General features: G+C 41.2%; 1 protein-coding gene and 1 long non-coding RNA gene across 4 annotated transcripts in view; one reads left to right on the forward strand and one right to left on the reverse strand.

Moving 5' to 3' along the window:
- Positions 1-19,354, reverse strand: part of MED13L (mediator complex subunit 13L) — a 191,383-nt gene that overhangs the window by 160,382 nt on the left and 11,647 nt on the right. For both annotated transcript variants that reach the window (XM_066978764.1, XM_066978766.1), the window contains exon 2: positions 11,414-11,651. In XM_066978764.1, coding sequence (XP_066834865.1) covers positions 11,414-11,651 — 238 coding nt within the window. The remainder of the gene's footprint in view (positions 1-11,413; positions 11,652-19,354) is intronic.
- LOC136786542 (uncharacterized) lies at positions 1,420-7,049 on the forward strand. 2 transcript variants are annotated; one of them, XR_010825468.1, is made up of 3 exons: positions 1,420-1,554; positions 2,587-2,669; positions 6,915-7,049. It is a non-coding gene; the product is annotated as an uncharacterized lncRNA (long non-coding RNA). The 2 variants fall into 2 exon arrangements; XR_010825469.1 differs by lacking the exon at positions 6,915-7,049 and adding an exon at positions 6,364-6,497.

Here is a 19,354-nt window from a genome sequence, read left to right on the forward strand (position 1 = left end):
TGGAATATATATGAATGGCTTTACGAATTTCAAGTGAAAAAAAATATAACAATACTATGATTGGAACCTTCCCTCAGCTGTAAAAAACGTTATTTACATTTCAGAGGAGACAGAACAACTACAGTGTCACTGAACAAGTCAAATTATTAATAAAGTTCTGGGGACAAGAGACATTTCCAAATAAATGAACAAAAAGTGAACATTTCTGTACAGTTACAGAAAATGATTCAACAGCAACATATGTCAGAAATACATGTAAAGGACAAAAATGTTCCTGTGGTAATTCCCCATCTGCAATCCACTGCTTGTCACAAAGTTTTCTGACGAACAAAATGTAATTATGCTTTTGAAAAAAAAACACTATTTTTAAGGTGCATTCCAGCCCATCACACAATCATTAAGATCTCAGTAGAAGATTTCTTATTAAGAAAAAATAGAAATTATCCTCTTTAGCTGAGGTAAGAAGGGGGTAAGGAAGAGAGAGAGAAGTGAAAACTCCCTCAGACGGAAAGCTCTGCTATATTTTACTTTTCCTGTTACGCTACCTACAATGGGAAAGCCGAACTGCCTTCGGTAAGCTGCTGCCAAATGCACCACTTTGCCAGCACGTTACAGCGCGATGCACTTCCTAAGGAAGCAACTTGACAGTGAACACCACCACTGGTATCTCTGCAGTGCAACCTCAAATTCTCACCAACTTGAATTAAGCTCCCTGACACTAGCAAAGGAGTTCAGACCTGTGAACAATTATTCCCCTCTCTCCAGAAGAGGATCCTCTTACCCCGCACAGATTGCTGTCCTCTCGATCATCACCCATGTGCTGTCACAAATGCCCCAAACCGTTGGGGTGACAGGGAAATAATTAGGTGAGACTTGCCCAGACAACTCCAGCAGGCAGACATCAGCTCATGCTGCGTGCCAAAGAGGAAAACCCCAAACTTGGTGCCAGCCTGCCCTGGGAAATTTCTCCGTAAGAACCGTGTAACACTGACCCATTTTGAAAAGCAACCTGAAGCATCGAGTTTTATGAGGTTGCTTTTGATTGCTTGTTTTTAAAAACAGGGCATGAATGAGTACACTGAGGGCTATATGATTCTCACCGTTATGAGGCCAGCAGGTACTCGGGATGCTCTCTGCACTCCCCGTGGAGTTAGGGTCCACAGAACCCTGGACCAGGAAGGCCCATCACCACTCCTCAGCCTTGCCACAGAGCATATATTCAAGAGATCCAAAAAAAATGTGTGTTGACCAGTCTCAGACTTGTGAAACATACAATTTTGCCTACCACGCTCACTGGCAGGATCTTCCAGAACACTGCAGCTCTGACATAAGACCATTTGTTAGCACAGACATTCTCTTCTGTTTCTAGAACTCTGGCCAAATGCAGACTCTTTCCCAAATTTATTTTCCGTGTGTAAACGTGTACATGCCATAATCAGTCACCCCTCACCTTATCTCAGCTCCTCCACAAGGCGACAGATCTTTTTGGACTCTGCATCATGCAAGTTCCCACATCTGTGATGGCAGCTACCAGGACCATATGCAACAACCTAGGTGCATTTTTACTAATCCCTGGTCCCAAACACAAAAGCATCTAAGTAACCCTGGAACACCTTTTTAATTCACTAGATTACATCAGCATTTTTTCCGCAAAGGCATTGCCCCAACATTCCTGTCAGGACAATTACCACCAACCACCTTTAATTCCTTCTCAGCGCCCTGCCTTTGAGGAGCATTTTCAACTGTATGAATGCATTACTTATATTTATCTCTGGAAATAAAAATGCAGGGTGATCAAATTAAGGTGCAATTGTGGCCATGTTACTCTACAACATCACAGGCTATTCTGTTTTACTGTCACAGCAATCTTGATTCTTTTTGTAGAGTTTATGGAAAATTTGCCTAATTAAACCCTCCATCTTACTTGGTAAAACTCCTCAAAAACTACATTTTGGGATCACTAAACCTGTTTCTATTCCATCCACTATGGTCTTTGATTCCATAAAGAAAACCCCTAATGGTATCATCCCATTTTTGTCCTAATGAGATGATAATCTCCTTCCATGCAGGCAGTTCATTCCCTTGGTCACGCTTTACAACCAGTCTGAGATGCACGATGGGGCAACTGGGAGAGTGATCCTCTCCCATTCAGCAGCTGGCTGGCGCTGGAGCGAGCCGAGAGGAATCCCGTCACCCCACCAACTCTTGGCAGAGCTGTTATGTGGGGATCACAGATTGAACAGCCCCAATCAGTACTTTACTACTTCGTTGCGTCCTCTCCCTTTATTATTCTGTATTTCTAATATTCAAACGCACAAGTTCCCAGACCTTCCACTGAACCCTCCTCATTGTGGAGGTGAAATTTATTCTTTTAAATATAAAGTCGCCACGCACTTACCACATTGTTTAGAACACTAAGAATGCAAGCATACCCCAGTAATGTGCCTTTCCTCTATTGTACGCTTTTCCTTCAAATTATTTAAGTGGTAAATACTGAAAACCAATTTAGCATTGTTTTGCTGGAAGTTCCAATTGCCATTATATGAATGGCTGCAACACACAGGTTTTTGGTTTGTCTTTAAACAGGAAGTTCCAGCTTTACTAACAGCAGACCTCCACCTATTTGTCTTCCCACCGAAACCCACAATTCTCATGGGCAAGAAATAAAGGTAAGAATTCAGCCTTGTCCTTAAGCTACTGTATGTACTACAACTCAACTGTTTTGTCCTTGCTCCTCCCCCTAATCCCATGCAAGAATATTGTTTTATTTGTGTATTTATGGCACGCTGGTTTGGAAATGATGTATTATAACCATACCATGCCCTGTAGTTTCAAATAAACCTCAGGAAACAGACTTCACTTTCAAAAACCTTCATTCTCATTGTACTACATTGCTTCTCAGATTTCATGGCTGCTCACTGACACGCTGAACTATATATCAAATCTTTTACTTTCAAATTGCTATATGTACACGTTTAGGTATCCAAGGACTTTAATACAGATTACCATCAAATCCATGGATAAGTAAGTGCACGTGTATAATTAAGTCCACTCAAAATGACTTGCCAGCTTGAGGATAAAAATTGTGTATCAAGATTTATAACCTTTAATAGGAGTGTTAAAATAAAGCAAGTAACTTTTATGTAATGGAAAACATACCTCCTTAAAGAGAAAGTAGGGGTTAACTTCAGAAGAGTCGTGGTTCTATGTTTTGTCTTTGCAATGCAGTAGCATGTATATATCACTAAAAGTTCATTAATTATTCCATGTATCGCTTTGCAATTATGCAAGTGTATGTTTATAAGGTTGTTTACAGAAAAAAGAATTTTTTTTTTTTAACGATGAAATTTTCTAGTAAAGTTTACCCTGTGTTCTTAGGATTACCCAATACATGAAAATACAAACATCAGTAATGAGCTCTATTAATGCAGATTTCACTTCAAGCTAACTTAGATTTACTTCACACAGTTAAGTGAGTTCATTTCACTGGGAAAGAAAAAAAAAAAGAGATCCCCTGAAGCAAAAACCATCAACTACTGTGGATGATATTGCCCAACACATTGCTGAAAAATAAATTTGTCTGATTGGATTTTTCTATTTTCCCCCCTCAAGCAGCACTTTTAAAAATACAATCTTTTAATGATTGTTTAATTTTCATATAACTAGAATATAAATCCTTTACATACTGCTTTGCTGCAGCTGCAGCATAATGTCTCATTTTTCATGGAAAAAAACTAATTACGTGGTTCACTGAGTTGCCTGTGGTAACACATCAATTTTATTTACATTCAAAAGTTGGACTTCAGTTTCGTCTCAACACTCTTGTTAATTCCAGGCACATTTTATACAACAGTTCGCTCCAATTCCTTAGTAATACCTCACTCCAGCTTTTATTTGAAAGAGGTTCTGAGCTATTATGATCTCAGCTTTGAATTTCCAACACTTTTGGACACTACCAAGTTTGTAGCACCAATTCTGTTCTGTCCCTAGAAGTACACTATTTCCTATGGAGCCTAGACTCAGTGAAATAGTCCTGCAAAAGAATCAATGAATGATCACTAGGGAATGCAGCTAGTATCGTTTCACAATAAATGCCAAATCTTTATTTCCCCACAAAAAAAAGTTATTTAATAACTGTTATTTGATAACTGACAATAATTAAAGATTAGTTATTCAGATTTTCAACTGTTTCAACTGAATTAAGATTGTATTTTGAAAGCAGGAGAACTAAGTAAAGAAAAAAAAGTTATAGTGTCCAGTAGAGAATTTATTGGTTTTACCTTCCATCGTATTTCCTTTAAACTTTTTTTTTTTGCTGTTAACAGTAAAATCACCAAATTCCCAAGTATGAAAGGATTTAAAAAGTTAATTCTCAGGACAGAGGGAAAATAGGAAGTGTTCGGCTCTTTTACACAGCCCTTAGGTCAATTTCATTTTTCTCATTTAGGCTTAAGCCAAGGTATTGCAGACTGTAAAAAGGGGAAAGAGGTGGAACATTAAAATGGTATGCTGCCGACTAGAATCGATAATGAATTCATGACTGCCATATGTATTCATTTGATACTACTCTAAGCACTGAGATTCACTGTTAGTGTTCAGAGGAAAACCACTGAAGAAAAGAACTAAAGAAAAACAAAGCGTGATTTGATGTCTAGATGGTAGAGTCAGATCTGATTCCTTCACACAACTCATACGCTGGCTGTCTATAATCATAAACCAATTTTCAAGCAGAAATAAGGAAGAAGCTGGGGTGGAGGAAAGAATATTTGTTTAAAAAACTAAAACAGACTAAAATGAAGACATTTTGCCCAGACACAATAAGGCTTTTGTCAACTTCTTCTCTATAAAAGGAGTTGACACTTTCCCATGAAGCAATTCCTTAATCCCAAATGATGGCATAATAACCTCATTTCAAATGCCTCCTTAAAAGAAAAAGAAAAAGTTTATTTTGTCTAAGCTAAACTTCAACTGGCAATCACCGGACACCAATTAACAGTGTCAAATATAAGGGTCACAGAACAATTCTGCAAGCTGAGAAAGTTTGAATTCATTCCTAAATCCTATCTTCTTCTCTGAAAGATTTTTCTAAAAGTTTAACTTTGTTTTCCCGTCTTTGGAAATAATCTATGCTAGGCAATTAAGAAAATGCAAATAGCTTACTGTATTGAAAGTAATCAGCCCAGAAACTTTTCAGTAACTTAATATTCCAATAAAGTCCTGTGTCATATGAACCTACTTGTTAATTCCACTCTCAACTCAAGAGCTGGCAATTAACCATTTTCAGATTTAACTTCAAATTATTAATAAGTGGTACTCAGCTGCTTGATATTAGAAACCGCCTTTCAAATCGAAAGCCTTCAAAATTACTTCCATGCTAGATTCCTTTTATTCCTTGTTGGTAAACTGCCTTTCCATGTAATAGTTGTTCTCCTTCCAATAATACTGTGCGTGACAATAGTCATGAGTTTTGTGTGTTCTAGAGTACGCAAAACAACTCGCTGTAATACATGTTCCGTGCTGGTATGCTCTTCAGCTGAGCCCACCAACACAAGGAACAAGGAGATAAGCTCTTGGCCGTTTCAAAGAAGCCTCAAAGTCAGCCATGATGCAGCTTCAGCAGCCAACGCTCCCTTCTTTTCCACCTTCAGTTATTTAAAAGCTTGTAACACAGCTGAATATTTAAGAGCATTTTCATTAAAAGCCGTATTATTAATCTGTATACCCATTTCACAGGAAGTGGTGCTTATTCCCCATTTTATGTACTACTTCGCACATTCAGACAGACAGGAACATCTTATTCAATATTGAGCACTACACAGCAGCTAAGAACGTATTTCATTATATCCCTGAATAGTCTTCCCAATCCCTTACAACTACAGGGAGTCACAGCACCTTGAAAGGACCCTAAGTATACTAGTCCAGATTGAGACAAAGTAGACTCCTCACTGCTTCTGTATCCTCTATTACGTTAGCAGAAACAAAAACAAATTTACAAATTTCAAGTTTTCCTTTTTTTAAAAAAAAATCCTACTAAACACTGAAAAACATGGCATACTCAAGTCCTCTAAATTAGGTAAATTTAGAACCTGTACATGTTCACAAATAAAATAAACTTCAAAATCTTAACAAGCCAACATCAAGAATCCTATCCAGCTGTAGTAAAAACACCTAAACTGAGCTCTGACAAGTTATTCCTCTCCAGAAACACAGGTGGAAACATACAGCTTCCCATCTACCCATCAGCAGTCTGAAAGCAGAGAAACAATAGCAGAAATTAAGCCTGGACCCCAACTGTATGGTCTAATATGGACACCTTAAATAGTCCTTACCTTTGCTAACGTTTTTTCTCTCCACGTTTATCAGCACGCGGGATTACAACTGTGTCAGCCCAGCACAGCAACAATTCAGGAACAGGAAAAAGCTGAAACGCCACATTTTTCCTGTCACAGATCAGATTTTGACTACATTTTCAAACTTACCAAGCTGTGAATGTTCTAAAAATAAAAAATAAAAATAAATACTCCTTCCTGGAAGATTTAACCAATTTACACCAAGTAATCTTCTTCGTACAAGTTTCCACCAAAATCCTGCCATGTATCTATCCTATTACAAAGGTTATTGGTATCTTCTGGGGGAATTACCTCCAGCAATTAATGCATCAAGCGCAAAATACCAAATACATTTTAAAAAAAGGGATTGACTCAAAAAAAATTCAACCCACAGAAGACTGCTCTTCTCCTTGCAAGAGAGCAGTGGTATGGAAAGGACCAAACATCTCATCTGTTTGAGGGAAAGGTGTCTCTAAGTAAACCTGAAATGAGAGCAGGTCAACACCAACTGCTGAAACACTTCCAAGAGGACTAATGTCCCAAGAGTAGCAAAATGCTAAAATTGCATTTATTCTCTCTCAACAGGCTTGGTACTGTTGAGCATCTATTTTGGAGCCGTATGAAGAGGCCCCTGACACGACGTGGTGTTTTCACTTCTGCGCCACGGGCACCGGTGCGTACCAGGGGTTTCTCACCGATGCCCTAAGTTCCTCATATTGGTTTGTCGGCATGGGTAGCTCTACAGAGGAGCACATCATGGCAATCCCAAATACCTACCAGGATCAAACAGTGATTTTAGGCAACCAAGCTATTAATCTGGAAGTTCTTTAAATGCAACTGCATCCTCTCAGACACCTCAAATCTCAGTTATTAGTTTTCACGGTGCTGCCTAAAAACTTGAGAGACTTCCACAGCCCATCCCTGGGATCACGCTTACAAGTCCACAAAACTCCTTTCTCATTAGAGAGGCACGTCTTAATCTCTGCATTACTTCTGATCATTTAGGCATTCTCTGCCACAGATGCAACCTACAAAACGGAATGTATCCATAAGCTCAATATGCAGATTAGAAATTTATCTACTAAACTGTCAGACAAAAACGGTGTTTAAAATGTCAGACGTAAGTACTCTTAGCAAAAAGAAAGCAAGCAACTAACAAAGAAACAATTACCACCTGCTTACGATCTAAGTGGAATGCACAGGGTACAAGAAAAAAAACAAAAAACAAAAACAGGAGTCAAGTATAAATTCTCTACGGTGCTCCAGATGGCATTTGGTCACCAAATGCAAATGAGAGTACTGCAACTTGCAAATCTACAACTTTGCTGTCAAAAAACGTGCCAACAGTAAGATACTACCTCTCTCCATTTATTTCTCATGTAGAATTTACAAAAAATATTTTAGTGAGAAAAGGCACAGCAGCTGTAACACTTGTCAAACCTCTTCAGGCAGTAATACCATCAAACAGCATTTCTCCTTGGGAAAACACCGCTTTCACAAATCAGAGTATTTCCAACTTCTTCAAACTTGTAAAATCACTCCATTTTTTCCTCCATTCAGAGACCCCATATCAATTATCTTCTTTCACTTGGGACAGAATCAAGATCTTCCATCTTCTTTCTACCAATTTAAAATTCAATCAAAATAAACAAAACTGAACAGCTGAGGCTGGCAGGAAGAAGTAGTGTAGGAGTATGTGCAAGACACACCCATGAGCACTATCTACTTCACAGCTGCCTAGCTAATCTAGCTGCTTAACTCATCCAGAGCTGTTCTACAAATAATTGTTTTTACTTAATCTTCCATGACAGTCTTTAATTATCTACACAGTTTTGGAAAGCTGCTGCATAAACAATTGTTCGTACTAGCGTCTGTTTGTAACTTCTAAAGTTGTCTTCGCTATGACTATTTGAAATTCTTGCTATATTAAAGACAGACTGCTGGTTCCAAAATTATCTTGAATGTTAAACAGATAAGGCAACCCACACGCAGATACAAAACTAAGAGGTGGTTCTGAAAGAAAAGTCTCAGTGTAGACTTCTCATTTGTTAAGCTTAAGTATTGAATGTAATGCAACACAATTTAAGTGTGGGGCTGCCTTCTTCAGATAAATCGGTAATTCCAATCTATACTTGAATGAATAGAAGTATTAAAGTTGGCACTATATTTTTATTACCCTAATTTCACTTTTGAAACACGAGTCCTAAGCAGAAAACAAGAAATTCAGAACTGTGAGCAACTTCATACTCAGGAAGAAGTCGTGATCTTATGAACAGCCGTTACATTCTAGAGCTCACACATAATAAAGGCAGGATTTGTAAAGCAGAAAGTTGCAGATAGGGTACACTCTTCCACTTGGATTTACAGTTTCAGATTTCTGGGACTTGTGCTCCTAAGTGCACACGTACAATCACAAAAGCAAGGCCCTACTCACTGAACTAGCAAGTTACTGACCACAGTGACAATCCAACCGGTAGAAATGAGATTTTAAGCTACTGTAGTTGATTTTATGGCTAGGCTATGCTAAAAAAACATAATATTCTAGTATGGCTCAGCTGACAGGCAAGTCTATTAGTATGCTCACTAACTTACTTTCCTTTTGTATGCCAAAATGCAGAAGTCCTTTATATTTTCAAGAGCTGAGGAAACTAAACTATATTTTCAAATTGAGGAAACTAATTTTAACTTTCTAGTATTTCAGTACTGTGATCTACCTATAAAATAAAAGCCAAAATAACCTCGTGTCATATACCTTGCTGCTGCAGGAAATATTAAACACTGTCCTTTGTCATATTTCAAGGAACCAAAGTACATAAATGCCTCATTTTGCCAATCTGATGTTCAATATTTCATCAATAGGGATGTTTGAACTATAAAAAAAAATGCTGAAACAGAACAGCTCTATCAGCAGTAATTTTATTTTTTACTATTTACATCACTTTGAACTATTATCTGATAAGTCAGTAATAGAGTTTCAATGTGCTTCTGATAAACAAAAAGTAAAGCGATGGTATGATTTACACACACTAGGAATCCTTTATAAGCCTGCAGTGGAATGGAACAGAAGAGATTACTTCCCAGATCCTTGCAGGGTCCTGACACTTTGCAAGAGCGTATTTAGTCTTCTTTCAATTATATTTCATTCCCCTGAATGAATCACGCTTAGTCCTCCTTTCTCTAACTCCAAACTCAACTTCACATCTCTTTACATTCCTCTACACGGTCCTTCCTTCAGACATTACTTTATCATTGAGTGATCTTTACTTGCAATGTTCTTTCAAATTAAAGCAGTGCTGTTGTGCAAGGGCAGACATACCTTTTTCAGTACAGCTGGCTGCGGTGTTTGTGAAATACACCAAGCTCAGACTATTTTTCATCTATGTAGTACTGCTGCAGTTGACACTTGCAAAACAGTGCTCTTGCAGCCAATTTGCAGCTTTAATTCCACTTAAAAGTTTTGGTCCTGAAGGCTCCAGCCTTCAAAACATTTTGGACCAGGCAGAAATGAGTCAAAGCGATGCCATTCACCGCTTGTTATACTCTGACCCATACTATGCTCAAGCAGGTTCAGCTACTCAAACATTTAAATGCTTCACCATACTGTTATTACTGGGTGCAATATTATATTGTTGTAACCAAAATGTTAGATCCAAACAAGCTGTATCAATTCACAACAGAAATAGAAGCTACAGCCTCCAACTCCCCTTTAATAAAAAGACACTTCAGTCCCATATACTACATTTGAAATACTAAGTAAACTGTATTTCCCAAAGAGAAAAACATATATTATTAAAGCTTTGCTGGGCGCATAGAAATATTATCCACGCCTTCATTCAAAACAGGTGCCTCATAAAAAATTCACAGCGGTGGAATGGCTTAGTGCAGCGCTTCGGAGCCATCTCTTTAATTATACATGAACACGCAGCTACCTGCATGAAATATGCCTAAAGATACACGGAAAGTGTTTCATATCTGATTTCGCAGGATATCTTACCAAACAAACAATACAGTATTTGTGAAAATATGAAGTCTGTAACCATCTGAATATAGGTGGTTAGAGCAGGATTAATGAGGAAGAAAATGAACATACTATCAAGCAGAACCAAAACAGCGTGAGGCAGAGGTGGGCAGATAACAGACAACTAAAGCACACTTGACAAATACGATATGGTATATGCTGGAACTGACAAATCTTTATCACCAAGCAGCCAGAAGGTACGACAGGCTACAAGGATGAAAGTTTATTGCTAAACCCAAAGAACTGATCCTTGACCTTACACTATTATTATTATTCCAGGACTGGTAAACTTTCATTGTTTTAATCTCAGACAAGACTAAAGGAAAGTATTTACGGAGTCTAGTTAAATACCTTTTCAAAGTTATGAGTTTTCAGGCAAACTAGGTCGATTCACAGCAACAAGACATGACTGAAAAGATGGACAGATGGATGGAATACGGATGTAGTCAAAACCAAAAAAGGTTTACATCAGGTGAAGTTAATTTTGTTCAGTCATTTTAAGGCTACATATTCTGGAGACAATGAAGACACTCAAGCACAAAACTTACAGTCACATAAGCTTAATGTCACCTTTGTCCAACCTTCCTCTTCCTTTTATTACACTCACTTGTTGCAACTTGCCTCCATTTACACTCAAACCCTGCAGCGTGACCAACATCGCAAATTCTGACCTTGCAGAACCCCAGCAGTTTACCTGTGGTGCCACGGAGTTTAGCTGACCCTGCAGGATAGGTATTTTGTTCCATCAGCTATTACCTTATGCCAGATTTTTTTTGTTGCAACTGTTCTTTGAACTTGAATTTACTCTAATTTTACAGTGCATCAGATTTCACACAAATTTAGGTAACGGCATTGGTTATTCTCCCAAGTTCAAGGTCTGTTTTGCACTTTATCTGCAGATCACTTGCACTGGAAAAGTCAATTTTATAAGTTTTTTTTCCCTTTAGGTCTCAACATACAAGTTGTGACAAAATCGTATATGGTAGCTAATTAAAGGCTTTAATGAGAGTTTGTTTTCCACTGCAAAAAAATATAAATAAAGAAATACAGAAAGAGAACAACTTACTGTGCAGTTCCCGATGGATCACATCTACTAGGTTTGGTTCATCTCCCCACCAGAATATCCATAGTTCCTTACAATCCGGTTTGACGTCACGGCGCCACACACAAAGCAAGTTGGCCTGCAAGCAGCGGATGAAGCTGAGCAGAATTGGATCATCCTGTGCTGGGGCTGAAATGATAGGGCCACAGTCCCCATGACCTTCAAAATTGTACCTACGCCATTTGATGCCTGTGAGTTCAGCCTAAGGAGAGGAGAGAAAAAAAGCCGTTAAATCATTTCATTTCAAAACATCGTTATGCTAGCGGTTTGTTTCATTTTTTTGTTGTTTATTCCTCAAATTAAGCTCTAAGCAGCCAAATTTAAGAACTCGTCCCATTCCCATATTTTCCCTTTTCTCATCCAATGAAAAAAGGCAAAACAATTTTAGAAACAGTACTGAATAGAAACCTGGCTTACCCTTTCAGTTAGGTTTTTACCACAACCAGACTTATTTTCAGTGTTCCTAACCCAATTGTCATTTTACTGTAAAACAGGTTTAAAAAAAAAAAACAAACAAGGAGGAGGAGGAAGGCCTGTTCCCTCGTGCTGGTTGGAGGTTAAGTGATTTTGGCATCAGCCTGAAAGCTAGAAACTTGAAGATCACAAATAGCAAGTGCTACAGGACATAACTGACTGACAGAAAATAGCATGAAACTAGTTTCATACTGTGATGCTTTAAGTTTGTCATGCATACTTTTTATTTTGCTCATGCGAATGAGAGTGGAATAAGGACAGTTGCCATTTACCGTCTCTTGACCTCACAAAATTGTGTTCGTTATCAAGAAAAAAATAAGAAGAACAGGAAAATGGCCACCTCATCTTCTGGGGAAGAGGTTCTTCTACAGACAGTGAAAATCAGAAAGTCTGGAGGTGTTCCACTGCCTAGCCAAGCAAAGAATCAACTACCAGAAAGGAAGAAACCAAAGTACTCAAACCATGAAAGAACTGGCAGCTAGAGCCAGGTTAGGAGAGCCACCATTCTCTTTTTCCCTTTGCATTTTAGCAGCAGAGACTCATAGCTATCAAACATTGCTCCCCTTTGTTTCTGACTGCCAGACTACTACTTTTTTTTCTATTACTTAATTAATTTCTCTCACCGCGCCCATCACACCCCTCCTTTCCCTTCCCCAGCCCACTGGCCTGGCTCCCACCCTGCTTTTCCTGCACTCCCCATCCGGCCCCACACCGCTGCTGCTCCGTCCTTGCTCTCCACCTCCCGCTGCCCCCAGAGCCTGCCCAGGACACAAGCGGGAACGCTCGCTGGTGTGAGCACCGTTGCCAAAGACAGAAGCAGTACGTATGTGCTCTGTGTCCACAGTGGGCTTGTATTCTAGTTTCTAGCCCATGTTACCACATTCTCACTGCTGTTATTACCTTTACTGCTTCATTGAAAGCATTCACACCCTCCACTTTACTGCTCAGAAATAGCCGGTGTACTCAGCTCGCAAACGGTCCTACAGGAAAAGCCAGCTGGGCTGCAGGAGCAAGCTGCAAAGCTCAAATATAGCATCTACCCCCCGACAAGGAGAGTCAGTGCCAGGCAGAAGAGGAGAGGCGCAGCAGTGGAAACACTAGCTGCAGGAATGGAGCATCTCCCCAGCAAGTAATAAGCTAAGCTACATCTAAATAGCAAGCATTCCTTGCCTTTCTCTGGGCGGTACATATGGGGAATATGAACAAGAAAGAGGGCCAAGTTTTAGTCCTAAAGAAAACAAGAGACTTGCAAGTCACATGTGCCTCCTAATGTCGTGATTTGCAAATGGATGCTTTGCCTACTGACCTACACCGCACGCTGTGCATAGCATACACAAAGATCTGTTTTCAAGTCCACAAGTTTATTTTATTATCCATTTTTTAAAGGTTTTTTTTGCTGCAATTACTGGAAGCAGGCTGTTGCTTGTTAATGAGCTAGCTGCTAGTTGGCTGCTGAGGAGCTAAAGGTGACATTCATCGTACTGACAGCACAGGCAGAAAGTACTGAAGCTCCTTTGGCCTTACAGACACGTCCTGTAAAAGTTTCCATCATTCTGTCTGCGTGCTGCCTGGCACAGCAGGGTTCTCACCTGTGACCAAAGCTCCTGGGACTACACCTCAAAGAAAGTTTTTCGCACACAGGAGCACAGCAGTGGCCCTCCCTGGGAAGGGGACAGCCAGCCAGAAGACCCAACAGCAGTGAAATTGCCCATGCTCTTTGCATGTCCCTAAGCCACCGGTCATCCTCAGCCCCACACTGCTACCACCCTGTATCGTGTCAGCAGGACACGAACCACAGCAAGCACTGGAGTCCCCACGCTGGGGATTCTCCCCAAGCAGCACTGCCACACTGGGCTCACAGAGACGTCGCCCCACTCAGAGAGGGGCGGAGCGATGGAAAATCAAATTACAAGAGGGGCACAGCGTGCAGGCCACGTTCCTGGCACAAGAAAGGGCACAGGAGAGCAGGAAGAAGAGGCCAACGGGAAGGCCAAAAATCTGTTTCTTCCACAGTAGGCTGCTGTGTAGTGCTGGAATACCTCACACATTACATAATACTCTAAAAGAAAGCACTTACGCATGCTGCTCCAAAACATCTGCATCTGTTCTACATGGATCCCTACCTACAGCTTAGAAAAGCAACATGCAGAGCTCCTGAAACACGGCGGTGGCTACTGCCGCAAGTCACAAAGCCTCAAAGATCAGTGCCAGCACAAGCAACCTAGGAAAAAAAATTATGTTAGATGTTTATATGTCGTAATCCTCTAGAAGCACACAGTAGGTCACGAAGAACATGGAATAGGAGGATAACAAAAGAAAGAAGTTACTCAACAGCACCACACGCTTGATCAACACAGCAATAACCAGAGATCAGCTGTGTGAAACAGCAGACAAGGTCCTACACAGCTTCCTGGTAGCTCAGGGGTATCAACCTGGGACTCTCCATCCATACCGTGGATGAAATACAGTCAAGAAGAGCACACACAAGCCATCAGAGCTGCATCTAATTTAATTCTACACTAACACGTTTCTGGAGCATCTAACTGCAGACTGGGGGATGACTTCGTACCGGAGCTAACCACGACCACTAGCGAGCACCCACGTAAAAAAAATGACACGCAAGAAAAGGCAGGCAAGGACTGGGGGTTTTGAAGTTAACAGCATCAAATAATATCTCAGACATGCCATTTCCTGGTCAAAGCAGCAGAGACGCTGCTCAGTGCATTTATTTGGATACGTCTGTTTCTGCTTACATTTTTAATAGGTAAGCATCAATACTAATCCCTCCAAGCTTCCAGATTTTGTCCCTGTGTTTAATTAAAACTGATTTCATGAGAAGATCTGAATCCAGAAGTAGTACACATGAGAAGATTGCAGCAGGTACACATACGTAGTCCGTGCCTCTACAGATAGCTTTCCGTTTAATATTAACACACTGTGTGGAGAATACCTGCACCCGTACTGAGGCTGTTGAAATATTCATTTATTTAAACAAACATCACTACTTTTAGAAGCCCTCAACCTGTAGCCGTGTTTTACAGACAAGACAGCCAATCTCCTGCGGGTCTGGTGACCCAATTAAAGAACCAAAAGGTGGCTGCGTTCACACGTACCTCAGCAGCGAGCACAGGCTGCGACCCAAATGGCAGCCTCTTCCTCATCGCCTGCCACGCGTTTCCATCTCCAGCTTTGCACCAGATCCAGCGATCACGCGATCACTGGGTGGACAGAGTCAGCTCACCAACTGGAAGATGGAAACCAAGAAGTAAAGCCCAGCAGCTCAACACACCGAAAGCTTGCCCTGCTCTCAACAGCCACAGAAATACTTGCTGCAGTATGACAGAGGACAGCAGAGCAGGTCCAGGAGCACCAAGCTGATGGTGTTAGAACAGCCTGAGCAGTCACTGACATCGGCAGTCTTGGTTTCTGTTTGAGCACTAAACTGAACACTGCTTTTTGCTCTCAACTATTTAGAAATGAATGCAGAATATAGCAAAAGTCTTGCCAGGTGATGCAATCTATTGTTTTTCTTGCATCTTTTTCCATACACATAGTTTGGGCTTATATTTGCTACAGTGTTCTAAACACTAAAAATGATGACCAAGAAGGAGCTTACAAATACTTACGATTAACTAATATTGTCAGTAAGTCATGCATTATGCAAGGGGCTTTTTGCTTTGATTTTTAAAGGAACATATGCTTTGGAGAACTGGGCTGTGAAAGGTTCAACTTCATGAAAAAATCTGATTCAGTTAACTGTAGCTGGATGCAGAATGAAAGGTTTGCAAGAAGCCTGCTCTGCATGCACTGGACCAAGACTATAAGGAAACAAAAGGAAACACACCTCTAAGTCTAACAATAATATCCAAAGTCTTTACTAACATTCAACTTCTGACAGAATTCCCAACACACTACAGGACTTGGTTCTGACACAACCAAGAGCAGCTATTGAGGGAGAAGAGTGCCAGCATTCAAACCCCAAATTCCACGGAAGCACCTGAACACACCCAAAACATACCCAAGAAATAGGCAGTGGTGAGAACAGCCATGCCAGTGCTGTCATTCAGAAACATGGCCTGAGAAAGAAGACCGCATGCCATCCTTTGAAAAGGAGCAAGAACACGGGTTCCTTCCTGACTGCCTTAACCACTACACTCTGCAGAGCAAAACAGCTCTCCCCTTAAAAAAAAAATCTGAAAAAAAAACCATACACCTCAAAAAAAAAGCACCAGGAGTATTCAGTCCTCTGATATCCCCAATACACACCCTCAAGAGAGGTAGAGAAAGCAAATTAGCACTTTCTCTTGCAACCATTTGTCTGCTGCCCTAAATGCAGACAACTCCATCGCACCCATCCACAACAGCTGGGGGCTGCAGCCATCTTCACTCCAGGACAGCGCTCGGAACCGTAAATTCCCAGTAGAGATAAAACCTAAGCTGTGATTCTTCCCTCCCCATCTTAAATCCAAATAATTGACAGGCAGGAAGGCTCTTCTGCTGAGCTCACAGCACTCCGCTCAGATTGGCAGAGTTGAGGCTGCTAAAAATCACAATTCCCCAGTAACACCGCCCGACTTGATTCTGGCACGCCACCAGCAGTCCTGAAGATTTAATTAGTGCTGTGTAGCCACTGTGACTGTTCTCCTCTTCTGCAGCCCCTGCAGATGGAACACAAACAAAACAGATCTTCCACCTCTTTTTTTCTTCCTTCTCATCTCCATCAAATGCTTGTCGGACTACATAAACTGTATGGGAAATCCACAGACCAATTCAAAATTAACTTCTCAGAAGACTCGGGGAAGTCCACTCATTTTATTAGACAAAGCTCCCTCGGAGAGATTACACCAGGATACAGCAAGGACCAGGCAGAGCATCAAAGTAGGAGAAATGCTTGCATTCAGGCACGCTAAGTATAAAGTAGGGTTCCTTCTGTATTCCTGCACATTTTATAGCTTAGCCATCATTTTAAGATACAGAAATAATAACCACATGCCATTTTTCCTGCTTTATATAGGACAGGAGGGTAGGAAAAGCTAAGGTCCCAGAGCGTGGCAGATCAGCACTCCAGCACCTCCAGCGCAGGAAGAACACGCAGACAGGAGGCAAAGATCAACAGAAGAGGCCTGGAGGCTCTCATGAGCAGACCACCAGCTATCACCCAGGCCCTCAGCTCCAGCCCTGACTTTCTCAAAGACTTCCAACGTGACATCATTCATTTCAGCTTTCTTAATTCTCCTACCTGGAACAGGAAAAAAACTATTAAAATATTTCCCAACTACCTGTCTGAAAAGTACCATGTAAAGTCTGGTCCGCATCATGTTGCGAACAACTTTCTCTAATTCTCTCAAGAAGAGAAGCAAGTAATGTTTAAAAACAAAACAAACAAAAAAAAACACACACCATCATGTCAGTCAGGCATCTTCTACAAACAAGTTTCAGTTAACTGGAGGGAGCACAAAAAAAGTAAAATATTTCCTGTGGATGAAGAAAACACATCAGCATTTAAAGATGGCACTCTTTAAAATTATTTAATTTTAGTTAGATTATCTCTAGGTAAATTATCTCACCAAGTAGGTGGGAAAACATTTGCTCCTGTTTAGGACAGCTCATACAGTCAGAACGGGTGAAAAAGCCCCCCAAAATCCAGCAAGCCCCACCTCCGAGCATACGTGGGGTGCAGCACCGAGGCGAAGAGGATCACGCACAGCAGCCCCTTCCCTCACAGCCCACCTGGAGTGAACGCGGTGCCAAAGTCCAGAGGACAACAGACGATGTGACACCATGAGTACAGGCTACATCGCATGCCCCTCTTGCCAAGGCGAGGATCTTACGCTGCCCCGAGTACCTTCCATCTATTTGCTAGCCCCTCAAGTTTGGTGCAATCTAAACCTTTGCTCTAGTCTCAACTTTTGTTTGCATCTACGTGGGAAACTGTAGTTGCTAAGTAGCTTTAGTCTACAATTTATGCTTCAATTTGGAATGTAAAAAATATAAGTGCCATATATATATTTGCCAATTTTATTAGTCTCATCTCAGAGAGCTCCATTCAAGTAAGTAGCTATTTCGAAGCCACTAGAGACTCATACTGAGGACTACTCACAGGAGTAAAAATCTGCATAAGGAAGCCCTTAGTTCATAGTCCAAGAATTTAAACTGTAGTTAAAGGTGCCATGGGAATTACACCACCATTTTAATTAAATGCTGTAAGATCTTGCAGACAGATTCAAGATTAGCACCATCTGTTTTGGTTACAGGGTTTCATTTCACTACATCATCCTCACACGGCAACAAAATACCACTTCACACTCTGCTCGAGCCACTCAAATACCAGACAAAATTTATGCCATCCTGACACACCTCGGTACGAAGGAAGGACAAAAGGATGGAGACAGAGGGACTGAGGAGCACTGCAGACGCGTGCCTCCAGCAGGGCAAACAGCACACGCCGACAGCAACTCTCGTCCCCCATTCCCACTGAAATAAAATATTTAGTAACATCTGCTGAAGTCCTTGTCAAGTGAATAGAAAGAACAAAGACAAGAAAAATAATGTACACACACATACATCCCCCAAGGAACAGAGGAGATGGCTTAGCTAAAAAGATGCTTTTTTGGGTCGTGCGAGTGGCTACAGCCAGCCTGAAGCAGCAGCAAGCAGCTGCAGGCAGACATTGTCTCCTACCTCTCACATTCCCAGCTCTGCAACTCTTTTGGGTTCAAAACAACAATAATAAAACAAATCCTCCCCAATGCTGTGCAGTCTCCTGGAATCAGACCATTTAATGAAGTACATATTATCACTCCCCTCTTTACCCTCTCCATTCGAAAGAGGGGGAACGGTTTGTGTTCCCTTCCCTCGGGGCTTACCCTCCTGTCCCCGGGAAAGGCAGGAACCCCACAGCATCAAAGCAGCCTCGTCCCATGCCACACACGCTGTGTCAAGCTCCAGAGGGCATTCCTGCAAAGAAACTGGCAGGTCGGTACCGGCTAGAGTGACTGCGCAAACAAAATCCTGCACCAGTCTTTTTCATACTTTGAATTCAAGAACAAAAACCAGCATATTAAAAAAATCTCATACTGAAACGGCCTTCACATGGCCAACAGAAAGTCCATGTAATGCTGAACGCTTCAAAGAGCGAGGCCATCAGCTGGGCTGAGCGCCATTCCTACGTGTGCACCTGATGGGTAGCAAAATGACACTGGACTTTATTCCCTTCCTTCACACACGCTGTCAAGTGGCTGGAAAACAAAGGAGAGCCACTAAGGATCTTTTAAAAAAGGATGAACAAGTTACCCCTTTTTTGTTCATTTCTTCTCAAAAGCCAGCAAGCACCTGAGTACGCCCGGCACACAGCAGCAGCAGCGTGCCCCAGACTGCTTTCTGCCGGCTCCCTCTCCTCGCTCCGCAGCACGCTGCCCTCTCCCCCCCGGA

Source organism: Anser cygnoides, chromosome 17 (assembly GCF_040182565.1).
Source record: "Anser cygnoides isolate HZ-2024a breed goose chromosome 17, Taihu_goose_T2T_genome, whole genome shotgun sequence".
Lineage (NCBI taxonomy): Eukaryota > Metazoa > Chordata > Aves > Anseriformes > Anatidae > Anser > Anser cygnoides.